At 44.1% G+C, this 26,486-nt stretch overlaps 1 protein-coding gene across 5 annotated transcripts in view; it reads left to right on the forward strand.

Moving 5' to 3' along the window:
- The first annotated feature begins 11,324 nt into the window (after window positions 1–11,324).
- The window catches only part of ZNF318 (zinc finger protein 318), a 35,002-nt gene continuing 19,840 nt past the window's right edge, over window positions 11,325–26,486 (forward strand). For 3 of the 5 annotated variants that reach the window (XR_006740099.1, XM_036415362.2, XM_045573353.1), the window contains exons 1-4: window positions 11,326–12,101; window positions 14,689–14,843; window positions 21,503–22,142; window positions 23,330–24,775. Coding sequence is in view for 4 of the 5 variants with exons in the window: in XM_036415362.2 (XP_036271255.1) it covers window positions 11,652–12,101; window positions 14,689–14,843; window positions 21,503–22,142; window positions 23,330–24,775 (2,691 nt within the window). In the remaining variant the exon portion in view is untranslated. Of the gene's footprint in view, window positions 12,102–14,688; window positions 14,844–21,502; window positions 22,143–23,329; window positions 24,776–26,486 lie in introns of all 5 variants that reach the window. The other 2 variants (XM_036415363.2, XM_036415359.2) reach the window with 2 other exon arrangements.

Genomic DNA, 26,486 nt, shown 5'->3' on the forward strand with positions numbered 1-26,486 from the left:
TCCCAGGTCTCCTCTTGGCTTACTTTTTTTCCTTTCTCCTTACACTTTGCTCCCTAGTTATCAGCAGGTGATTTGCTGGAGGACAGTGGGCAAGTGTGGCTAGAGCTGAGTCCCCGCCAGGCCCCTGCCACACCCACGTGTTCATTCAGCTCACACCATCTTCCTGCTAGGTTGTCATTTGAGAGGTCTCTTGGAGTGGAGCTAATCTGGCACGGGAACAGGAACGAAGTCTGCCCAAACCACCTGTCATTTCTCTCTCCACCTCCCCTCTCCCGCAAAGATGACCTTTCATGTAAGTGGAACCATACAGTATGTGGCCCTTTGTGTCTGCCCTCTTTCATTTAGCATAATATTTTTGAGGTTTACCAATGTTTAGCATGTGTCAGTAGTTTGTTCCTCTTTTAAAAAACAAAAACAAGCCCTAGCCGTTTTGGCTCAGTGGATAGAGCATCAGCCTGCGGACTCAAGGGTCCCAGGTTGGATTCCGATCAAGGGCATGTACCTTGGTTGCAGGCACATACCCAGTGGGGAGTGTGCAGGAGACAGCTGATCAATGTTTCTCTCTCATGGATGTTTCTAACTCTCTATCCTTCTCCCTTTCTCTCTGTAAAAATCAATAAAATATATTAAAAAAACAAAAACAAAAACAGAACAGCTTTCCTGAAGAAATAAGGAAAAAAGAAAAAACGGTTTTACTAAGAGAAAATTCACTTAAAGTGAATTGTTTTTAGTATATGCACAGTTGTCACAACAGTCAATTTTGTAGCATTTTCATCACCTTAAAAAGAAATACTATACTCTTTAGATATCAGTCTTTTTAAAAACAATTATATTTTTATTGACTTCAGAGAGGAAGGGGGAGGGGCAGAGAGATAGAAACATCAGTGATGAGAGAGAATCATTGACCGGCTGCCTCCCTCATGCCACCTTCTGGGCCCACACCTGGGCATGTGCCCTGGTGGGGAATTGAACCATGATCTCCTCATTCATAGGTTGACACTCAACCACTGAGCCATGCTGGTGGGGCTTTAGTTGAATTGTTGATGTGTTTGTGGGATGTTGTCCACTGGGTGCACTGGCTCTAGGGCCACCAGGAAAGTGCAAAATCAGCCACTTCCTGAGGCCAACCAGCAGGAGCTATAGAGGGATCTGCAAATGGCTGCTATTTTCTATTTGTATTGGACTTTGAGGTGCCCAGGCCAGGCCCGGCTGTGAAGCAAGGTAGGCTGGTGTTAGTGATGGGTCTTGGGCCTTTTATTGATAGGTTTTGGTCATGCAGTCATCAGCTGCAGCTTGTTTGAGAGATTTTAGAAAAGTCTGAAGCCCGAGCCAGGACAAGCCATTCATATGGACAAGCTGCTGCAAACAGCTTGGGTGGGCCTGCAAATTGAATGGACCATGGTCTCAGGGAATCCCCAGAGGTGAGCAAATAGTGTTCTCCAAGCTGATGGAGACTCAAATATGGCTACCAGTCAGTACTGGAATGGGGGAAGTCCCAGCATAGGAACAATGACCCCTTTGAGCACCACAGTCTGGGAGAAAGCTGCCCCCAGTTCCTCCCCATATGTGTCTGGGTCCCCCATAGCTGCCCAGTGCTGAGAGTTTGAGTAAGTTTGTGCAACGGCCCTTTAAATGGAACACCTAGGACTCCAGCAGCCTCCATGTCACTCAGCCACAATCCCTGCTGGTTTTTACAGCCTATATTTGTGGGGACTTCTCTTCCCAGCTCTGGAATATTGGGATGGGGACCTGGTGTAGGGCTGGGACCCCTTGCTCCTCATGGGCATCCTCCTCAGAGAGATCTCCCTCCCAATTAAAAAAACAGCACACATGGTGTAGGACCAGCCTCTCCTACCAGTCTCAGTGTGCTTTCTTCTTTATGTCTCTAGTGGTAGACATCCTTTCAGGCAGTTCTGAATTATGGTTTTTCTGTATTTTAGATGTGATTATGTGAGGCAGTGAGTACAGGCATTTTCCTATGCCACTATCTTGATTCCTAATGATGTATTTTAAATATTTTTTGGTCAAAATCTTGGAACTGTACATATTTCAAACTCATTTAATGCATGGAAAGTGTCTGGCGTATAAAAGTATCAGCAAAGTCAGTCCTCTTTGTCAAATACTTCATCTATCAGTTTAAATAAACAGGTTAACAATGGCCCTGTGATGACAATATGCACTCTAAAGTTTAATGCCTCCTGGACTCCTTCCACTGGGGATAGAGCCCACAATCAGCATGTGCCCTGACTGGGAATGGAACCATGACCTCCTGGTTCATAGATTTATACTCAACCACTAAGCCACGCCAGTCAGGCTAGTTCATGGTATTGTTGGAGAGACATAATATATAGACACAATGGGGCCTGTAATTAAATATATGAAAATTGAAAATTAAAGTATAACTTAACAAATGACAGTGTGCATGGATTCTTTAATAATGCAATAGAAGTTTAGAAAATACAGGTATAAGTGTGGTCTTAGGTGGTATAGAAAAAAAGAGAACTGAGAACAGGTATTTGAAATGCTATATTGGTAAGAGTTGTCAGTTGCAAGCAACGGAAATAGATTCTGATTTTAAGTTAAGCTATAAATAGTTCACAGAATCATTGGGAAAGCTGGAGAACTAGGCTCTGAGCCTAAACAGCTATAACCACAGCTCAACTATAAACAGGGTCTGGTGAGAACACTTCTGTCCACTAGATGGCAGGCCTCACATCACTGACAACAGCAGGCCAGGGACCTGAGCTCTGCACAGCTACCACAGCTGCCATGGAAACAGGGAGTGCCAGAAACACTCTTTTGTAGACTCTGCTTCTTTTCATCAATAACTCCGAGTAAAAGCCTAAGGTAGCTGCATCTGATTGGCCCAGCCTGGGTTAGTGTCAGCACCCAGGTGCAGAAGGGGGCCGGGAAAGCAAGTATCGGGCATTTTCAACTTCTATAGTCAGGTCTGCTTCATAAAAGATTTCATAAGGTGGGAAAGTTCTGAGCAGCCTCCACTTCCATATCCCTTCACCCAAAAAGTTGGTCATGGCTGCTATGGGAAAGGAAAGGGGAGGAGAATGGTTGGTCAAGAGATCAAGAAATGGTCCAGGGCAGTGGGAATGAGTCTTTGAAGAAACATGAGAGGAACATTCAAGGAAGGAAAGGTTGGGGGCCAAGCACCTTGGAAAGTTCTAGAAAGAATAAGAGTGGCTTCATATTTGAAGAGAGATGGGTGTCCTGTGACTTCACCAATTTCAGGCAATTTTAGTCGAGTGTGGAGGTAGAAGTCAATTATAATTACAGGAAATTAATGGAGAGAATGAGTATAAAGACCGGGAGGAATCTGCTATTGAGAATATTGGAAATGTTTTTCTCTGTTAATCATCACAAAACAATCCAATGTGTTTTGATTACTAATGAAGATGATAGCTCTGACTGGGTAGCTAAGTTGATTAGAGTGTTGTCCCTATATGCCAAGGTTGTGGACTTGATCCCCCATCAGGGCACAGACAAGAATCAACCAATGAATGCATAAATAAGTGGAACAACAAATTGTTTTCTCTCTCTCTCTCCTCTCTCTCTCTCTCTCTCTCTCTCTCTCTCTCTCTCTCTCTCTCTCTCTCTCTCTCCCTCTTCTGCTCTCTGAAAATCAATCAATAAAAAATGTTTAAAAAGATGATCTTTTGTGTCTCAATCTCCTCTTTTTATAAGAACACCAGTCATATTGGATTAAGGGCCTCCTAACCACACCATTTTTACTTAAATACATTTTTATTATTATTATTGTTATTTTTAACAGAGAGGAAGGGAGAGGGATAGAGAGCTAGAAACATCAATGAGAGAGAATCATCCACCAGCTGCATCCTGCACGCCCCCTACCGGGAATGTGCCCACAACCAATGTACATGCCCTTGACCGGAATCGAACCCGGGACCTTTCAGTCTGCAGGCCGACTCTCTATCCACTGAGCCAAACCGGTTTCAGCCTTAAATACATTTTTAAAGGCCCTATCTCCAAATGCAGTCACATTATAAGGTACTGAGGTTTAAGGCTTCACATATTGATAGCAGCGATCTGGGCTCTGAGTTCTTGAGTTCAACAAAGCAGGAATTCAGAGCCAAGAGCTCTAACACAAGCGGAAGTTTAGTTAGCTTGCAAAATGAAAGTACTCTGGGAGAGAATATTCAGGTGGGCTGCTCAGAGAGCCGCCTTGGCCTTTTAGAGAGGCAGGAGAAATGAGTCAGCTTGGACTCAGGAAACAGGTTACAGAGGCAAAAGAAAGGCCCTTGGAGACAGGTTCAGACAGTTAGCTTGGGAGGAGCTGCTGCTGCCCATTACTCCCCTGGTTGCAGGTCTCCCGGGAGCCTTTAGAGCTTAGGAGAAAGAAAGCAAAGGTATGTGCCTGAGGAAGGAAGTGGGGAGGGGAAGGCCCAGTGTGCTCCAGGGAGTGTACTCACTGGGTCCTTTGTTTTCTAAAGGCAGAAATCTTAGAGAAGGTCTCAGGGGGAGGATCTCAGAATATTCATCAGCTTTCAGATATGTCCTTTATTATGCTGATGTACCAAAATGAACATATAAGGTTAGGGTCTTGGTCTTTACTGATTGGTTGGCACTAGGGTACGGGGTCATTGGTCATTGCATCTGGTCCTGATGCCAACTATGGCATCACTTCATCTGGCTTTGCTGCTTTTCTGGGCCTGGAGCTATAGCACAACTGAGGCCTAGATGCTATATCCAATTTGACCAAAACTCTGTCTTTGTGGTCAACAGATCTGAGGCTTTTTTTTTTTTTTTTTTTTTTTTATCAATCTTTATTGTTCATATTATTATAAAGGTTCCTCATTTCTTCCCCCCTCCACCAGGTTCCCACCCCACCCTCCACCCTCTCCCCATCCCCCATTGTCCTCATCCATAGGTGCACAGTTTATGTTCAGTCTCTTCCTCCCTCCCTTTCCCCGATAGTAAATCCCTTTTCAGATAGTAAATCTGTTACTTAGCATTTTCTCATATCAATAATACCACCACATGCCCAATGATACATTTCACACAAAAGACATTTCCAAATAGGTCAACCAGCCTCATCCAGGCCCCACCCAAGGCACTCACAGATCAACACCCCAGCGCTATACTAACTCAACATATCCAGATCTAAGCCTTCATCACTTGATTCAGCAGACCCTCAAGTTCCCGCAAAAGTTTTCAGCCATGTCTGAGAGGCAGCCGTGGGGCAGGGGCAGGCGAGGAGCGAGCTGTTCCGGGCCTGGCTGCTCCGGGCCTGGCCTCTGTTGCTCTGGATCGTTCCACAACCAGCTGCTCCGGGTCTGGTCACTGCCGCTCCCGACCTAGTTGCTCTGGACTTGGCTGTTGCTGCTCCAGGCCTGGCCACACCCGACCCGGCTGCTCTGGGCCCGGTTGCTCCGGGCCCGGCCGCTCTGGGCCTGGCTGCTCCCAGCCTGGCAGCCGCTGTTCCGGGCCTGGCCACTCCCAGTGAGGCTTTGTTCTTAAGATTATTTGATCTTAATATTATAGATTGTCCTGAGGGCTTAATACAATACTTAAGGGGGTGGTCATGCAAGGGAGAAGGAGACAGGCGAGTCAGGGTGCTGGAAGGGGCCAGTTTGAATCAGCTGTCTGTTTCAGTAACCCCATTCCACTTGCCAAGGAGTTTTCCTGGCTTCTTACTATCCTGCCTCAATATAAATTTGGGGGACAGGGACAATTCAGCTCATAACATACATATTCTTCCTAGATGTTTCAAGATCATCAAGATCACCCTATTTTGTCTTCTAGTTTTACTTTTTTTTTTTTTTTTTTTTTTTTTTTTTAGAATTTTGCACATGAAAGCAAGAGCAAACCAAGGGTCTGAAGAACAATAGGTTCCACAAGCCAGGAATGCCCATATGCTAGGTATCTTGTTTGCCTCTCCAAGTTCATTGTTCGCCCTTTCTCAACCTTCTCAGTGACCTGGGAGGCTAACCCACATGGTCTGCACCAAAAGGGATTCTTGCCCTCTGGTCTCCACCTAGGTTAGGCCAATGGCAATTAAGGCCAGGAGATCAGGAGCAGAAGGACATTGGAGATAGAAAGTTGGGGGGAGGGGAGGAAGATATGAAATAAAGGGAAAAGGAATAAATTCAGGAAGAGTAAAAAAAAAAAAAAAAAAAGAAAGAACTAAGAAAGGGGAGACATCGAATCAGAAAGAGAAACTTAAAATGCTGCTGAGAGCCTAGGGGAGGCAATAAAGCAAAGCGTGAGAAACCCAGGAGGTGGGCTTCTCTCTCCTGAGGAGGCAAGGCCTAGGCAGACAGAAGAACTGCTCAGAGTGTTGCACAGGGCATGGCTCCAATGTGGACTCGTGTTCCTGAATGCCAGCTGCTGGTAATAGTCTCCAAAAGATGTCATTGAGGTGTCTCCGTCTTCAATGCAAGGCTTCATCAGCCTCTGAAAGCTGCTTTAGGCGTGGCCTGAGGAGCCTTGTGATCAGCCATGGTTGCAGAGAAGTGCTTCTCTTTCTCTATTTCCAGGTGCAAAGAGGGAGATGGAATAAGTGGTTCATGAATCCCCCTGCTGCGCCGCACTTCAAGTATTTCATTTTCATACAATCTCTGTGAGAATAAACAAGTCATCTTTTCTGTCAAAGAACAGCCGCCATTTGGGACTGTATGACTTGGTAGCTGCCACGTTGGACGCATGGCTTCTAGTTTTACTTTTCACACTTAGGTTTATACTCCCTCTGCAACTGACTTTTGTATGTAGTATTAGCTTGAGAATCAAGGTTCTTTATTTTTATTCCTATATGGACATCCTATTATTGGTGACTCAGCACCAATTATTGAAAACTTCATCTTTTTCCTACTGTATTGCAGTGGCAATTTTGTTATAAATAAAGTTACCACAAGTATCCAAATAAATTTTATCTCCTCCTTTCCAATTATTCTATTCTTTTTTCTGTTCCATTGGCCTATTTGTTTATCTTCATACTTAACCATTCTGTTTTAAGTACTGTAGCTTTATAAGTTGTCTTATATCTGAAAGTATAAGATATAACTTCATTATTCTTTCAGATTGTCGTCTAAGATATTCTTGGGTCTTTGCATTTCTATATAAACCTTAGAATCAGCTTGACAATGTCCACAAAATAAATTTCCAGGAAGAGTGATTGGAATTGCATTGAGTTACTATCTTTATAATATTGAGTCTTGTAAATCTTAAGCCTTATTTCGGTTTTTTTATTTTATTTTAAAATATATTTTATTGATTTTTTACAGAGAGGAAGGGAGAGAGTTAGAAGCATAGGTGAGAGAGAAACATCAATCATCTGCCTCCTGCACACCCTCTACTGGGGATATGCCTGTAACCAAGGTACATGCCCTTGACCAGAATCATACCTGGGACCCTTGAGTCTGCAGGCCTACGCTCTATCCATTGAGCCAAACTGTTAGGGCTTATTTCCATCTTTTAAACTTTCTTTAATCAATGTCTTATAGTTTTCAGTTGAATGATCTTGCCCATCTTTTAACTATTTAGTGTTTTATTATGTTTTTAAAAATACATATTTTATTGATTTTTTACAGAGAGGAAGAGAGAGGGGTAGAGAGTCAGAAAGATCGATGAGAGAGAATCATCGATCAGCAGCCTCTTGCACAGCCCCTACTGGGGATGTGCCTGCAACCAAGATACATGCCCTTGACTGGAATTGAACCCTGAAAGGTCTACTTTCAGTCCGCACTCTGACGCTCTATCCACTGAGCCAAACCGGTTTCGGCTATTTAGTGTTTTCTTATGTTAATGGTATAATTTTAAAACTTTTCATCTTTTCTGGGCCAGCATGGTTCAGTGGTTGAGCATCAACTTATGAAACAGGAGGTCACAGTTCGATTACTGGTCAGGGCATGTATCTGGTTTGTGGGCTCAGTCCCCAGTGTGGGGCATGCAAAGAGGCAGCCAATCAATGACTCTCTCATTACTGATATTTTTTTCTCTCCTTCTCTGTTCCTATAAAGAAAAACAAACAAACAAAAAATATTTTTGCTTATTGCAATGTTTAGAAATACAATTTTCTGTATTGACTGGGATCAAACCTGGAACCCTTCAGTCCTCAGGCCAATGCTCTGTCCACTGAGCCAAACCAGCTAGGACTTAATGGTATCTGTTGATAAACAGAAGTTGCTAATTTTCATGAAGTCAAATTTGCCTTGTTAGTAGTGTTAGCCTCAGTTCCCCAGAAACCAGAACCTCATTTTATTATTAGCGAGTCCAGGAAGCAGGTGAGAGTGACAAGGAGACTAAAGCAGGAAAGAAAGGAGAAACAACAGGATGTTTCATCATCCTGGCTGCCATTACATTAAACTGATTGCTGGACGTGGGGACCGTCTCATCAATAAACAAACTTCATCTCAAGACCATCCTGAGAGAAGTGAGACAAAGGGAGAAGTGGGGGCAAATTATATTGGCTTCTGTTTCCCATTGATCAAGATTTCACTCCACAGGGCATTATCTCCTTCACACTTCCAGTTGCACATATTAGTTTATATCTTAAAGAAAAATAAACAAAACCCTTACTGTCATTTTAATGGAGTTTATAGACTTAGTAGTGATAAGTGCATGGATTAAATCTACCATCTTTAACATAAATTATATTTTCTAGCTTGTTATTAGTGGTGTACAGAAACATGGATGCTACCAGGGAATTGCCATTCCAGCTGCTGAGTAGGGAATGCCTATGCTCAGTTCTCATCTAAAGATTGTCAACATTTTTGTCCACCCACCCACTTGACAAAGTGCTCCCCATAAAGGTATAGCCCCAAGCGGAAGTTTGGCAATAGTTTTGTTCAACTCCCATGTAGTGGCTGGGGCGTCCTTGGCTTCAAGCTGAAAACCTGCTCAGGTCCTCCACCTACTGGAAGGCACTTCCATCTCTTTCAACAGGAGCCAAATCTCTGACAGCTATCTTTGCTTCGAGACCTCTTTCAAAGCTCAGGATGCCTGTGGCTTCAGTATAGTCACAGGGAGTTTATCTCTACTTTCTCTTATTAGGTTTTATGTGTCATTGCTATATGTCTGCTACTGTGTGTGTGTGTGTGTGCGCGTGCGCGCGCGCACACCTTGGAAAGTCTTAGCCCATTTTCATCATTTTTATTACAAGTCTAGTAAGAGTTTCTTGAACTGATGACAGACAATAGTTGTGACAGGATAGTAATTGGATTCTCCCGGTTATCTTGGGCATTTCAGCAAAGGCTTCAAATGCAGAAAGCAAGACAACAAATGCCAAGTAGCCCTTTCCCTCATCTACCTCAAAGAGAGTTGGGAAGAGATTATAGATCAGTCTGCCAGCATTACTGGTCATCCACAGTGAGTCTATGTAAGAGCGAGGATTGTGTTGGAGAGTTACCGTGGGCTAGGAAGAAAGAAGGAGGCATTCCCTTGGCCTAAAGCCAAGTGAGATAGAGGCTTCCACTAGCGCCTCTCAGAGTGTTTGGCTTACGTATCCTGGGGCTAGGAGATCTGTAGGACTGATGTCCTAATTCCACCTGAGGAAGTCCAAAAAGCAAGATATTGGCTGACTATCCAGCCAGGGTGGTGAGTAAGGTGGGCAGCATGAAGAATAAGCTGCACTGCCCTTGCCAGCAGGGCAAAGATGCATGTGTTGTCCTGTGGGTCAAGTATAAATAGAAGGAAAGTGATGTGGAGTAATTTAAAAAGGATCCTTCCAGGAGGCGTGCCCAGAGAAGAAAGGGCCCCAGGAGGCTGAACTTTATACATGGGATGAATCTCTAGAACAGTGGTTCTCAACCTTTCTGATGGTACGACCCTTTAATATAGTTCCTCATGTTATGGTGACCCCCAACCATAAAATCATTTTTGTTGCTACTTCATCACTGTAATTTTGCTACTGATATGAATTGTAATGTAAATATCTGTGTTTTCTGATTGACTTAGGCGACCCTGCTAATGGTTCTCAACCTGTGAGTCGAGACTGAGATTTGAGGGACCGAATGGTCTTAAGTTCGATTCCAGTCAAGGACAAAAACCTCAGTTGCAGGCTTGATGGAGATACCATCAATGTATCTCTCTCTCTCTGTCTCTCCCCCTCACTTCCACTCTCTAAAAATCAATGGAAAAACATATCCTTGGGTGAGGATTAGCAAAAAAATAAATTAGTTAATAAAAGAAGTGGAGAGGGGAAGTCACAGGTGTTCTCTTTTGTCTTAAGGGTTTTTATCTGTTTTCCAAAGGCTGAAAAGGGATGGTCTCCAGGGAAGATCTCAATAGAACATTCATTAGTTTTCCAGGTGTGTTCTTTAATATGCTCCTGTATCAAAATTAGCATATAAAAGGCCATTCTCTGGTCAGTTTCACCTACAAAGAAGGTCACCTAAGAGGGACTGGGACTGAGGCAGTTCTGCCCCAGCAGTCTAGTATGTGTAAGATAAGACCTTGCAATTTATTTTCTGGCTATAAATTGCTCAGCCAGTTTGTTCAGCTATCTGTCCTGGTTTCCCCATTCCACTTGTCAAGGAATTTTCCTAGATGCTGCTGCTGCTGCTTCTTCTTCTTCTTCTTCTTCTTCTTCTTCTTCTTCTTTAAATATCTTTAATTCAGAGAGGAAAGGAGAAGGAGAGAGAGATAGAAACAGCAAAGATGAGAGAGAATCATTGATTGGCTGCCTCTTGCACGCCCCATACTGGGGATCAAGCCCACAACCTGGGCATGTGCCCTTGATTGGAATTGAAGCCTGGACTCTTCAGTCCCTGCGCTGAAGCTCTATCCACAGAGCCAAAACAGCCAGGGCTTTCCTAGCTTCTTCCAATCCTGCCTCGGATTTAGGATGGTGAGTGATCTCCCCATGACCATAAGTTCTGATTAGAGGCTGAAAATGTACTCTGATGTCCGGTCTGTGTTGCGTTCTCGCTCCCATTCCTCACTTTTTCATCCTCTAGAAATCAGGCAAACTAGAAGGTAAACTGATGGTCGTCGCTGGAGGTATACCTCTGACACACCTAATGTTTGGGAACTTCTTTATATTCCGATCCCTTGTAACCATTTATTGTTCCCACATACACATATAGTAATAGGGTTGGGGGACAGAAGTAGAGCGGAAAGTGCTCCCCGAAACCTCAGAGCCCACCGCACAACATGACGTCCCAAGCATCCAGGAAAGAGCAGCATCGCTCTGGCTCCTCCCTTAGCCCCGCCCCTTTCTTCCCGAACCCGCCCACCGTCCTCGGAGTCACGTGGCCGCGGGGGTGGGGCGCAGCCGGAGTGGGCGGCTCAGCGCCGCCATCTTGTTAGTTTGGAGGCGGAGCGTGTGGAGTGCAGGTCGCGCGCTTCGTGTCCCCTCCCCTCGCCCTTCCTCGCGCCCGGCCCCGCGCTCCTCCCCACTTCTGGCTGCTGTGGCCACTCCCTGAGTGAAGCAGCGGGGAGAGGGTGAGGGGGTGTGTCCGGCGTGTGCTCGCGCCCTCCAACCGCCAGCCGCGGCCGCGGCGGCGCGCTCGGCCGGCCCCCTCAGCCCCCCGGACCGCGCGGGGCGGAGGGGAGGGGGCTGCTCGCGCTGAGGGGGCGGCGCGCGGCGGCCGTGGCGGCCGAGGCTGCGGCTGCGGCTGCGGCGGTGCGCTGGGGCCGCGCGTCCGGGGCGCCCGCGCGTCAGACCCGCCGCCACTGGAACCATGTACCGCAGCGGCTCCCGCTCCTCCGTCTCCTCGCACCGGCCCAAGGAGAGCAGCGGGGGCTGCCCGCGCTCCAGCCGCAGCTCCGGCGCTTCCTCGGGCCCGGGTCGCCGCTCCTCGCCGCCGCCCTCCAGCTCCTCTTCACGGGCCCCGGCGCGCCGGCCCCGCTCGCCCTCAGGGCACCGCGGCCGTCGGGCCTCGCCTTCCCCACCCCGGGGTCGCCGCAGCTCCACGTCCCCACTCCGCGGCCGCCGGGCCTCGCCGTCCCCGCCGCGGGGTCGTCGCGGCTCCCCTTCCCCAACGAGGGCTCGTCGCGGCTCCCCGTCGCCGCCGCCGCCGCGGGCCCGACGGCTCTGCCCGCCCGGCTTCCGAGGCAGCAGCCGGGGGGAGTCCCGCTCCGACTTCGCCCGGGACGGCCGCGGAGACCATCCAGGCGACAGCGGCAGCCGGGTAATCCCACCCCTCGACCGAAACTCTCGCTACCCCGGCCCTGTCACCCCGGGTTCTCGCTTTCCAAACGCCCTCAAATCCCAGCGCCGCCAGGCCTCCAGGCCAGGGTCCCCGAGTCGGAGGTCCTTCATCCCCCGGCCGACGCCGGACCCGAGGCTCCCCGCCCCGGAGCTGCTTGTGCACAATGAGGACTCGGGACCCGTTCGGGCGCCGGGTCGGGAGGAGCGCTCCGTCCCCGGGGAGGAGGCTGTGGGCGCCCTCGGTGCGGTGGGGAAAAGTTTGCCAGCGAGGGGACTCTCTCCAACCCTGTGCCTGCTACTTTTCCCGTAGTTGATGCTTCCTCAGAGTTGCGGGCTTTTGTGTCCCCGAAACACGAGCTGCCTCCCAGGTCACAGGAAAGATGCCTTTGTGCGTTAGGGTCGCCTCATCGGCCAGGCAGACCCCGGCGTAGAGGCTGCGGGCTGTCCTAGCGGAGCGGCGCTCGGAGGGGGTGCGTGCCGGCCCGCCCGCAGGAGGTGATCCGCCGCCTCCCTGAGTTATGCGGCAGGGACTAGTGCTAGCCTGAGTCCTGCAGCTCACCCAGCCTCTGAGCATGCACAGCCTTTTGGGGTGAGGCATTTAAGGTGATTCCCTCCGAAGAACAGCTGAGGGACCCAGAGAGGGTTAAGGAGGAATCAAGGGCACCGCTCAGAAGTGGAGGTGCTGTGATTGAATCCACGGCTGCCTGGTTCTGGGCACCCATGATTTCTGCCACTCTGTTTCCCTGCTAGGGGACCGAGCATGAGGTTACAAAGTTTAGGTGAGACCTAACATCGACCTCTCACTCAGCCTCCTTCTCGAAGGGCCTCTGGGTAGGGTCTGATGTTTTGACTTGCCTTTGCATTCACCAGTCCCCTGTAAAAACCCATCGCGGACCCTGCTTTGTTTTCTTGAGGGGCTCCCTGACAGTATGCTCTTGGCACTCTGGCCATAGGTGAATTGACTGGTCTCTGAGTTAAGATTTTCATAGATGGGCAGCTATAGTCTTGAGTGTTAGTCACTACAGAGCAAGCAAGGAAAACAGAACACTTAATTCCAAACTGCCCTTTTCTCCCATGTACAACCTCAGCTGAGCATACTTTGTTTGCTTAGGCTTTTCTGTCTCAGTAAGTGATCTACAAATTGCTCAGCCCACCATCTCCCTTCTCCCAAGCCTTATCTGTCAAATTAACTTCATCTGGCTAACCTGTCCCCTCTACCTCCAAAGTATATCCCCCAAACTGTCCTCCTGCTATCACTCTCGTCTAAACCCTACCATGTCTTGCCTGGATTATTACATTCAGCTTCTTTACATGCCACTCTTATTACCTTCCAGTTTATTCTCTACCCAACAATCAACATGATTTTTAAAACCTTGTTTTATACATTTGAGAAGTATTTATTGAACATCTACCATGTGTTAGGTGCTGTTCCAGTTACTAGGGGGCATAACTGAGCAAACCAGTTAAAAACTATGCTTTTGTGGAGTTTGTATGCTAGCAGAGGGAGTTGGATAAATAAAATAGGGAAAATGTTTGGCATGTAAAATGCTTAAGAAAACAGAGAAAAACAGAGAAGGGAGTTAATCATTTTTGATAGGGTAGCCAGGGAAGGCTTTTGGGAAGGTAACTTTTTAGTAAATACCTGAAGGAGATGAGGGTATGAGCAGTGTGAGCATCTGGGGGGAAGAATGTAGTCAGATCATATTACTTTCCTTCTTGAAACTCTTCTGTGGCTTCTTAGAATAAAATCCAGTTCTGGCCAGTGGTTAGAACGTCAGCCTGAGCACCGAAGGGTCACAGATTCCATTATTTGTCAAGGGCACTTACCTGGATTGCAGGTTTGATCCCCTGCTCCAGGGATCTGTCACATTGATGTTTCTCTCTTTCTCCCTTCCTCTCTTTCTCTCTCCACCTTTCAATCTATAAAAAAATCGGTGGAAAAATAGCTTTGGGTGAGGATTAACCACAAAAATAGGAATAAAATCCAATTTCATAACTGGTTTCTCCTATCTTCCATCACTTTTATGTAGTCACAGTGATCGCCTTTCTGTTGATCAAAACATGGTAAGCTCATTACAGAGCTTGTTCTTTTTGCTTGAAATATCCTTCCATCTGTTCTTTGCAAGACTGACATCTCATCATTCAGGCCTCATCTTAAATGGTATCACCTCAGAAAATCCTTCTGTAACCATCCTATCAGAAGTAGCTCCCTTTCTCCATTCTCTTTTGTGTTGTGTTTAAATGACTTTATAGCGATCAGAAGTACTTTTCTTTTCAACCTGCCTTGCCTCCTTCACTAGAAATGTATAGGTTCTGAGAGCAGATGTAATTCACTTCTCTAGTCCCATGCCCAGTACCAGTAAATGAAAGAATGAGAAGTCACTGATTGGGTTGGAAGTGTGGGCTTTCATTTAAGAAAATGATAATTTTTTAAAAAGTGCTTTATTTTTAGAGTGGTATCTTACTATAGCCATTTCTCACCTTGTTGGATTACAACTTTGTGACTAGGCAGAACATTTTTGGATACAGAGCTGTATTGACCTGTTATATTATCTTTACTTTTGTAGAGACGATCTCCTGGTCTTCGTTCTGACTCTTCTTTGGAACAGAGCTTAAGAATCACAGTTGGCAATGATCACTACTGTGTCGGCATACCAGAACGGCGGCGGCGGCGTAGTGATAGATTGGGTTCACCAGTGGATAATCTGGAGGACATGGACAGGTGGGCTTTATCTGAGGCAGTGTTATAATAGTGGTTGAAGGTAGAAATGTTGATGTTTTCTGAATGGTATATTTGAAAGAGTGATGCCAGCAGTCAAGTTAATCCTAATAACATTGGAAAAGACTTTCTGGGTGGGGAAAGTATACTGATATAGACTCTGTTGCTGAAAGAATTACATGAAAGAAAAGACTTTAAAGGTGATCTTGGTTCCACTGGAAAAGGGAAGGCTGAGGGGACATAGAGTCCCCTAAATTTAAAACAGATAAGAGGATATGGATTCTAAAATACTGGTACTAGGTGTCTCTTCTGCAAAAGGAAAGTTCTGGACAAAATATGAAATCTTTTTATTTTTTTTAAATATATTTTATTGATTTTGTATAGAGAGGAAGGGAGAGAGATAGTTAGAAACGTCGATGAGAGAGAGTCATCCATCAGCTGCCTCTTGCACACCCTCCACTGGGGATGTGCCCGCAACCAAGGTACATGCCCTTGACTGGAATCAAACCTGGGACCCTTCAGTCCCCAAGCTGACGCTCTATCCATTGAGCCAAACCGGTCCCGGCCAAAATAGGAAATCTTTGATAAAGTTATTTTTCTGCTTGTCCAGGCTGAACTATAGATTCAGAAAGTGTTTAAATAAATTAATGTGTAATATATGTATCTATATTAAATATATAAACATTAATAGGAAGTTACAGGCCTTTAAAAATGTTATTATTTTACAACTATTAAGTGCTGAGGAAGGGCAAGTACACTCTACAGAGTATTAAATATAGATTTCAGGTACTAGGAACTTAATCATATATGGGAAGTAAATAATCATATGTTTTTCTCTCACAAAAGTAAAAAAGTAAGGACAGGAGTGCAGGGAAAGCACTCAGTTTCTGAGATTTGAGAACCATGTCTGATGGTCTCTACCCAGCACATTGGGAGTTTTCATAAATGATTAGATGCTCTTTCAAACTAAGACTTTCATGCAGTGGTACACAGAACATGGGCGGGCAGGTGGGGGACAGCTGGCAGGAAGTCTGAGGTCCAGTGCTGCCCTTTGGCAATATTTACTTCGAAGTTCCAGTGGCTATCTGGTGTACTGAAGCAAGGCAGTCCAGTCCAGTGTCATATAACACTGAAGCTTCTGAAGGTAGGGCTTCAGGGTATGTTGACTATATCACTTAACTGAGGAAACAGCCCTGTCCTTCTGTAATTTCTATTTTAGGAGATGATTGAGTAGGCAGCGTGAATGGGTGGTGCGTGTGTGATTGTCTTCCTTCCTTGCTGAGGTTTTGAGGTAACTTTAGCATTTCCTCTTGTTAGGCCTGAGCTGTCTGTCACTCCCTTTCTATGAGTTTCATTATGCATGTGTTCTTCAGATAGTCAATTGTCTGTTTTTAAATTATAAAAGTTAAAAATTTTCTCTTAGGGAGTTTAGGTCAGTAATCTTTCCAGAATCCTGTATTTCAGAGAGAAAATTCTATTTTAGAGAAAATGAGATTAAGGTTCTAAAAGGAGGCCATTCTTTTGACTTTTGCCCCTGCACTCTTGCACAATATGGTTAGTGTGAATAATTACTGTCCACTAAAACCAGGACTCAGGACCATTGGCAATTTTAGGATATCTCCTGAAAGTGAGTCCAATTTTCAGCTAATGAAACAGGCCATGTCCATCCTTTATATGTTGGTTTTTTGTTATTTTTTCCCTGAGATCCAAAAATTCTTTTTCTTCCCTATTGAAGCTGTTAAATTTTTATCAGGTTTAGGTTACAGATTCTAGGGTTATCAGTATCTTCACCCTTGGCGGCCTGTATGTAGGACTGTAACTTATTTTGAAAAGGGAACATGATTAAGTTGTGTGAAGATACTTAGTTTCTAAAGACTTGTGGATGTGAGGTTGATTTCCCCTGGTTATCAAAGTACTCTGCATGTTGTAAGTTCCATTCTTGAAATTACTGTACCCTATCTCCTCCTTGCTCTGACATACTTTGAAGTAGAATATCCTCGCCCCCACCCCCTCCTGTGATTTGCCTTAGGGAAAAGACTGAGCAAATAGATTTCTTTAGGCATTTTGAGGAATCCGTAGAAGAAAAGAATGGAAAGTTTGGGCTCTGAAGGGCCTTTTTAAATTTATTACAGCTTTATTGAGCCATAATTCATGTATCATACAGTTCACCTATTTAAAGTGTCCAGTTCAGCTGAAACCGGTTTGGCTCAATGGATAGAGCGTCGGCTTGGGGACTGAAAGGTCCCGGGTTCGATTCCGGTCAAGGGCATGTACCTTGGTTGCGGGCATATCCCCAGTAGGGGGTGTGCAAGAGGCAGCTGACTCTCATCGATGTTTCTAACTCTCTATCTCTCCCCCTTCCTCTCTGTACAAAATCAATAAAATATATTTAAAAAAAAATTTAAGTGTCCAGTTCAGTGACGTTTAGTATATTCACAGAGTTGTGCATCCACACCACTATGATTAATTTGACATAATTTTTATTACCTGCATCCTTAGCATTAGTCCTCCATATCCTCTACCCTACATATCACTAATCTACTTTCTATCTATATGGATTTGCCCATTCTGGATATTTCATATAAATAGACTCATATATGATCCTTTGTGACTGGCTTTTTCACTTAGCATAGCAGTCTTTCTCATTATTATTGTTTTTTAATCCTCAACCAAGGATATTGTTTCCTCATTGATTTTATATATAGAGAGAGAGAAACATCAAACGGTTGCCTTCTGTACATACCAACCCGGGACTGAATCAACAACCTAGGTATGTGCCCTGACCAGGAGTCTAAGCCGCAGTCTTTTGGTGCACGGGATGATGTTCCAACCAACTGAGCCACCTGGTCAGGGCAGCATAGCAGTTTTTCAAGATTTAGTCATGTTGTAGCATAAAACGGTACTTCATTCATTTTTTATTGCAGATAATATTTCATTGTAGGTATTTTGTTTATCCACTCAGTAGGAATGAATGCATGGATAACATTTGGGTTGTTTTTACTTTTTTGGCTATTACGGACAACTAGAGGATTCGTGCACTAGTGGAGTCCCTCAGCCTGGCCTGCGCCCTCTTGCAATCCAGGACCCCTTGGGGGATGTTGGAATGCTGGTTTTGGCCACCTTACCACAGGCCACCTGCAGGGATTGGACGGAAACTGGCAGTTCTACATCCCCCCAAGGAGTGTAGTAGTGCAACAAATGGCGGGAGGCCAGGAGCCCAAGCTCCAGCTGGGTGCTGCACCTTTTCTGCTCATTCTGGCCCCACTGCACCTGCTGCTGCTGCAACTTGGTAGGTTCATCACTGCTCTGCTACAGTCTCCAGGCTACAGCTGTGTTGAGCCTCTTCCCCCTGGTGGTCAGTGTGAGACATAGTGACTGGTTGTTCAATCACTTAGGCTTTTTTTGTGTGTGTGTGTGTGTGTGTGTGTGTGTGTATGTATATGTATATATAAATAGTGCTATGAACATTGGTGTATAAATTTATTTGTGGACATAAACATGTTTTTATTGATTTTTTAGAGAGAAAGGAATGGAGAGCGATAGAGAGGTAGTAACATAAATGAGAGAGAAACATCATTATTGGCTGCCTCCTGCATACCCACTTCTGGGGACTGAGCCCACAACTTGGGCATAGGAACTGAACTGCAGTCTCTTGGCTCCTGGGTGGATGCTCAACCACTGAGCCACATTGGCTGAGCTGTATATGATTTTAAAAATATGTATTTTAAATTAATTTTTTACAGAGAGGAAGGGAGAGGGATAGAGAGTTAGAAACATCGATGAGAGAGAAACATTGATCAGCTGCCTCCTGCATACCCTCTACTGTGGATGTGTCCACAACCAACGTGCATGCCCTTGACCGGAATTGAACTTGGGACACTTCAGTCTGCAGGCTGATGCTCTACCCACTGAGCAAAATCAGTTAGGGCTGAATTTTAATTTGTTTAATGGAATTTGTAAGTGCAAAAACAAGTAAAGAGAATAGTACAGTGAAGCCCCATGTGTCCATCACCCACACCCAACAATCAATTTTTTTAAATAAACAGAACTTACTTTAGGAAAGAATTGGTCTTAACCAAAGCTTTTATAGAGAGTCTGTCACTGGACTATTCTGAGCTATAGGGCTAAGTTTTATTACAGTCAGTTTTTCCACTTATCCTTTGGGAGACCTAGGGAAGGAGGATAGGAACATATAATAAGCAACTTGATTTCTGCCTATATTTACATAATTTTTTTTTTTTTTTACTCTTTCTATGCCTTCATTGTTTTTTGGCCTCCTTTTTATGGAGATTGCGAGTCTGGAATGAGACTTTCTGAGAGTCATCTCATTTCTAGCTTCTTGGTATTTAGTGCTTGATTAGATCTTGGGTTAGTATGCCATTTGATGGTGACATGTAGTAGTTCTAGTGGGGAGCTGAATGTGGGAGCATGGATGGCTTTGCTACTACTCACAGAGCCTGTGTTTTTTCCCCCTTCACTAATATCAGAAACTCTTACATGGTAGGTAGTATTTTAGCAATGGAGTGACTCACATCATGGACAATACTTTCTGGAAATAGGGGGTTCATGGCTGACAAACCTACAAAGTAAAGTATTTTACTTTAGTTAAATTTGATTTCAGAGATTGTCCTTGGTTTATTTCCATCCTTTTCTATTTCATTTTATATGGAGAATTAAAAATTTCTCAGATTATTGTGGAGAAGGTGAATAACAGGAACCTGTATTCCCACAGGTGACACTCTTTTAGAGGAGGTGATAAAGTTATTTATAGCTGTTAACCAGGACTGATGCTTTGAATAAAGTCTGGGCTGGTGAATAAGAAAAGTCAGTTCTTTGATATTCTAACTCAGTGGTCTGCAGACTGCAGCTCGAGAGCCACGTGCAGCTCTTTGGCCCCTTGAGTGTTCTAACGCCACTTATTCAAAATAGACTCGCCCAGGCCAAAAGCCGACTTCTGAGCATGGACCACTAAGTTTCAATCGCATTGTACATGTGCGCCGGCACATGGTATTTTATGGAAGAGCCACACTCAAGAGGCCAAAGAGCCACATGTGGCTTGCAAGCTGCGGTTTGCCAACCACTGTTCTTAGTCCCAGAGGCAGGAAAGCAAACTATAAAAAAAGAAAAGAAAAAGTCATTTCTAGAAACACAAAAAACAAGAGTAGCTACCAGAAACTGGAAGACACCAATAATTAACATCCTTTGGATGATAATTCACTCTGAATGATGTAAGTTTTTCATTCAGATTACTTAAAAGTCATATGCTTAAAGTGCTAGGGAATCTTTATTTCCATCTGTGATTTAAGTCAGGAACTTTATTTTTTGGACAATAGAAATTCTCTGACCATAATGCCTAAAAAGATTAGGACTCTTATGTGGTATAGAACTCTGAACTGAAAGGACAGATGTCCCATCCTATATTTTTTTTTACCTTTATGTCACAAAGTTTATTTCTATGAAATATAATATATAGTGAGCCAAACCATCACAAACTCTTTCCTGGGCCCAAGATTGGCAGAGTACTTGTGGCTGTCCAGGCAAGGCAGGAAAGAGGGTAACAAAATAGGCTGAGGGAGTTTTATGAGCCAGCAAAACAAAGCATTGGAGAGCCTTCTAAAACTCATGAGAAAATCATACCAATTAGATCAGTAGTTAAAAATGTTTTTGTTTTTTTTCTCACAGTGAAATTCTTTTCCAAGTGAATTATTATACAGAACTTTACTAGATAAACAGATAAAGTTGAGGCTAGTATTATTCAATGAGGTGGGAGGCCCAGAATCTGTTTTCCTAGTACATGTCCTTTTTTGGGTAGTTCCTAAGCACTGTTTAGAATCTCTGTGGCGCACAACTTGAAAATCAGTGATTTGAACTGGTGTTTTTAAAATTTTAAGGTGCTTACAAATCACCTGGAGACATTGTTAAATGCAGATTCTGATTAGTAGGCCTCAATGGAGCCTGAGAATTTGTATTTCTAAAAAGTTCTCAGGTAATATTGATGTTGCTAATTCAAACCACACTTTTAGTAGCAAGAAGCTAGAATTTACCTATTGCAGAGTTTTGTAATCCAGGGCTCTTTGTAGTCTGGTAGTGGTGTTTTCAGTCCCCCAAAACCTAGCATGATACTTTACACCCCCAAAGTCAAGTCAAAGAAATCAGCCTAAGAGCTTTGTTACATAGATTAGTAATATCTTGCCCAGCCAATGTTGCTAAGTGGTTGAACCTTGACCCATAAATCATGAGGTCACAATTTGATTCCCAGTCAGGGCACATGCCTGGGTTGCAGGTTCTATTGCCAGTAGGGGGTGTGCAGAAGGCAGCTGATCAATGATTCTCTCTCATCACTGATGCTTCTATTCCTCTCCCCCTCTCCCTCCTCTGTCTGAAATCAATAGTAAACCCCCCCCCCCCCACACACACACACAAACACACATATTTAGTAATATATCCCCTTGGTTAGAGGCTGAAGTTTCTTGGGTCTGCCCCAGGTGAAAGAGAGGGGAAATGTTCCATGTATATTTAGAGATTTGTTCTTGGACTTCATGATTATTGTCTTTTGTCCTAAGCATTCTGTAGCATCCTTGTGGAATATCAGTTTCTTAGCCTTGTCTGGTCTTGCTCTTTCCAAGTCTATTGTATTTAGTAAGTCTTGTCTCTTTCCTCAGGGATGACTTGACTGATGATTCTGTCTTCACTGGAAGCTCCCAATGCACTCGAGATCTTGAACGATATATTTCCCAGGAGGAGGGGCCTCTCAGTCCCTTCTTGGGACAGCTTGATGAGGACTACCAAACAAGAGAAAGTTTCCTGCGTCATTCTGATTATAGTCCCCATATCAGTTGTCATGATGAGTTGTTGCATGGAACAGAACGGAGTAGAGACAAATTCAAAAGCTCCTATTCTATACGACCCGAGGAAAGGAGCCGGGAGGCCAAAAGGCCCCGTTATGATGATACAGAGAAGATGCACAGCATGGGAAGTGATCACCCACATTTTACATCAGGGACCCACAGCTATCGACAGCATAGACAGAGCACAAGCCCTAGGTTTCTAGATCCCGAGTTTCGAGAGCTGGATCTTGCCAGGCGAAAACGAGAGGAAGAAGAAGAACGAAGTAGGAACTTGAGTCAGGAGCTGGTGGGAGTTGATGGTGGTGATACAAGCTGTCCCATCCCTGGATTATCAGGTGTCTTAACAGCATCAGAGCCAGGATATTCTTTACATCAGCCTGAGGAAGTATCTGTGATGCCCAAGAAGTCGATTCTGAAGAAGCGGATTGAGGTGGACATGGAGTCTTCTATGCAGGTCTCTGCTTCGTTTCTTCTGTGGCCTCTTGCTAGTTACTTTATATGTTAAAGTCTGGTTAGTTATTAATACATGGGGGCTCTGTCCCTAGGCATCATTGTAACATGTGCTGGACCAACATTGTTATGCCTATGAGCTGCACCTTTCAGAACTCTCCAAAGGAAACTGTATGTCTCATAATGCATCAGTAGAGCGCTCTCCTGTCATATATTACTAAATAGACATGTAGAGACTATTCATTATATCTATTTCTCTAAATTGGGTAGCCCTGTAAGAATCTTTAATTATTTTTTGGAAATGAAGCTTGAAGCAAAGGAAGGAGTTGATCTGAATTTTCCTTATCTCTCTTTTTTAATTTTTAATTGAAAGGAAGGAAGAGGGATAGAGAGAAACATTGATGAGAGAGACAGAGACAGACATTGATCTGCTGCCTTCTGCATGCCCTCTATTGGGGCTCAAGCTTTCAACCCAGGCATGTATGTGCCTTGACTCAGAATCTAACCGTGACCACCTGGTTCATGGTTCAACCACATCAGCCAGGCATCTCATCTCTCTTTAGAGAGAAAACAAAATATATGAGTGGTAGGACACTAGACCAAAAATCAGGTGATTCTGAACTCTGCCACCAATTTGCTGTGTGATTTTTAGACAAGTTCTCACCATTCTGGGCCTTGATATTTTTTCTTCACCTATAAAAAGATGGTCAGGAATAAGTACTAGCTTTTAGCTGTCCTTTTAAGAGCTAAAGGTTTTTGAAGAGGTGCCTAAGGGCACTTAGGGAAGCAAGGGAAGGCTGATCAGTTAGTATTTCAAAGTTTCCAAACTCCACTTAAACCAAAGCAGCTCTATTTTTATGTGTTTTTTCTTTTCTTTTGGAATTCATAGAAAACAAGTAAGCTAGGACATCTCTAAAGTTCTTTTGAATTCAAATTCCTTGATAAGGATTGCAACAAATGAGCAAAAGGGAGAATTCAATCAAATCTGCCTTATTTCCTGTTTCTCCTTGTCATAACAGAAACATCTGGAGAGATGGGGACCCAAATCTTGAACCTGGCTAAGGATACTGTATCTCACCTCATACTTCTCTTTCTCCTATTAATTCAAGAATAACAAAGCATCTAAGTACTTCAGTTGCTAGTTTTATGAGTTTCTTGCATATGAGCTAAATTCACTGTTTGTCTTTGCAGCTTGAGAGTTTTTCGAGCAGTACTGGCTCCAGCGAGGATCATCCTCTCTTCTCTGGACACCCATCTGTTCCACTGAGTGGTGCTATTGCTGCTTTTGCTTCAGAGATTGAAAACAACAAGGGGACTCTGGTAGAGACAACCCTGAAGGAACCTCAGGGCAATCTCTATCAATGGGATCCTCTTCCTGGGATATCCAAGGACAACAGTCCTCTCAGAGAGAAGTTTGGAAGTTTTCTGTGCCACGAAGAGAAACCTGATATGAAGGCTGAGGGACCTGAGCGACACACAGACTTCTTGCTGCCCCATGAGAGAGCTAGCCAGGATGGCAGTGGTTTTTCCCGCATTCTGAGCATTTTGGCAGATTCTACCAGTACCCAGGAAAAAAAGCAACATAGCTTTCCTGACATAGAGGATGAGGAGAAATTTCTCTATGGAGATGAAGAAGAGGATTTAAAGGCAGAATCTCCACCAAAGCCCCTTGGGAGCTCTGATAGTGAAGTTATGAGGCAGAAACCAAGCTCCCTGCCTTCTTCAGCTCCAGCTGTAAAGATAGAATCAATAGAAGAGACCAATCCAGAATATGCCAAAATTCATGATTTGCTCAAGGCCATAGGCCTAGATATTGGGGTAACAGAGATTAGTCAACTGGCTGCACGTACCCAGGAACGACTTCATGGCAAGAAACCATCACGTTCCTCCACTGACCGCCGTTCCTCAGTTGACAGGCACTTTTCAGCAGACCGCTGTTCCTCAGTTGACCACTATTTTTCAGCTGATCAACATTCTTCAGATCCTCACAAATTGGAGAATAAAGAGGCACGCCATAGCAATACTCACTCCCCAGAGGTGTCCCATCCACATCCAGTCTCCCCTATGGATCCTTACCTGATTACAAAAAACAGTTCCCCATTCCTAAAGTCTGACCATCCAATGGGCCATATTGCAGGACCTGAGATGGTTGGCAGTGGGTTTCAGTCATCTGTTGCAGTCAGGTGCCTGTTGTCATCAGCCCCGTCTGCCTCAATTAGACTTCCACACTCTGCTTCTTTATCACATTTTCATGTGCCAAGGACTTCTCAGTTCTCTGCAGCTCGGATACCTTCAAATTACCAGGGTCTTGCCATTCCCCCTGCTTCCTTTGATGCCTATAGGCATTACATGGCATATGCAACCTCAAGGTGGCCCATGTACCCCACCTCTCAACCATCAAAGCACCTTCTACCTGAGCCACACAGGGTGATGCCAGTTACCAAACAAGCTACTCGTAGCCGGCCCAATCTCCGTGTGATCCCCACTGTGACTCCTGCTAAACCCAAGAAGGAAAAGTCAGTGTTAGGCTCAATTCCTGTTGCCCAAGTGCCTGTCCAGGTGTCTATCCCACCGCTCATAAGATATAATCCGGAAAAGATCTCTGATGAGAAGAATCGTGCTTCCCAGAAGCAGAAGGTGAATATTAACTTTGGGGATCCTGCGCCTGAGTCTTTTATTTTAATATAAATTTGTATTTGTCTTTTAGAAGGAGCTGAAAAAACTTACTTTTAAGTTCTTTAGAGGCTGCTGTCATCACCCTAAGTAATATATATATACCTCCTCTTTTTCTCACATGTTTTGTCATTAAGACTAAACTAAAGTCTGGTTCTAGATTCCAATAATTGCTAGGCTTTTTTCTATTTTACGTTTATTTCTTTATTCAATTATTTGTTTTAGAACACTTAGGGATAGGAGCCGGGAGCCTTGAAATCTTCAATATGACCTCATTAGAGAGTGATGAACCAAAATTGGATTATCTGAAGGAGGATCAATAAATCTTATATTTCAGCTGTTCTATCTGTGGAGTAGCCACTCGCAGTCTCACTGCTTCACTAATAAACTCTTAAAAAAAAAGATAGGTAAATCTATTTTTTCACCCTACTAAGTTTTGGATCGTTTTCCTATAATGATTATGGGGGGTCAATATCTAATAAATAGTTGTTGCTCATCAGTTAAACCAAGAAATAAATTTTTCTTGTTCTGGTTTATTTTATTTTATTATTATTTTTTTTATAAAAAGATATTTTATTGCTGGGACCGGTTTGGCTCAGTGGGTAGAGCATCGGCCTGCGGACTGAAAGGTCCCAGGTTCGATTCCGGTCAAGGGCATGTACCTTGGTTGTGGGTACACCCCATGTGCAGAAGGCAGCTGGTCGATGTTTCTCTCTCATCGACGTTTCTAACTCTCTGTCCCTCTCAATTCCTCTCTGTGTAAAATCAATAAAATATATATTAAAATATATATATATATATTGAATATATATATTTTATTGATTTTTACAGAGAGGAAGGGAGAGAGACAGAGAGCTAGAAACGTCGATGAGAGAGAAACATCGACCAGCTGCCTCCCGCACACCCCCCACTGGGGATGTGCCCACAACCAAGGTACATGCCCCTGACCGGAATCGAACCCGGGACCTTTCAGTCCGCAGACCGACGCTCCACCACTGAGCCAAACCGGTTTTGGCATGTTCTGGTTTATTTTAGATCTAGGAATCACATTATTTTATGACACTTTTTTTTTTAAAGCAGTATTTTTTTTACTCAAGGTTCATGGGGTTCCTAGGCTGTAAGATGGAAGCAGTGGCTGTGTTAAAGATACAATTCTAGATGTTTTAAGGCAATAGGTAAAAATTTTGTAGGGGCATACAATTCTAAGTAGAAGAATTTTGGATGGAAAAATTGATACATATTGTTAATTTCAAAGGTCCTTAAAAACTAATAACACACTTTGATTAGAAACACAAAAATGTAATACATTTGTATACATTTGATTTGCTAATAAAATAATACCTGAGGAGAAAAAAAAAAAAGAAAAAAAAAAAAAAAGAAAAGAAAAAAAAAATATATATATATTGATTTTTTACAGAGAGGAAGAGAGAGGAATAGAGAATTAGAAACATTGATAGAGAGAAACATAGATCAGGCACCTCCTGCACACCCCCCACTGGGGATGTGCCCGCAACCAAAGTACATGTCCTTGACCGGAACTAAACCTGGGACCTTTCAGTCTGCAGGCCGACTCTCCGCTGAGCCAAACTGGTTTTGGCATCATTTTTTTTTTTTTTTTTTCTCCCAGTTTAGAAGAAATTTAGCTAATCCTTGAGAAGACAAAAAAAAAAAAATA

The sequence above is a fragment of the Pipistrellus kuhlii genome, unplaced genomic scaffold (genome assembly GCF_014108245.1).
Source record: "Pipistrellus kuhlii isolate mPipKuh1 unplaced genomic scaffold, mPipKuh1.p scaffold_m20_p_5, whole genome shotgun sequence".
In the NCBI taxonomy this organism is placed as follows: domain Eukaryota; kingdom Metazoa; phylum Chordata; class Mammalia; order Chiroptera; family Vespertilionidae; genus Pipistrellus; species Pipistrellus kuhlii.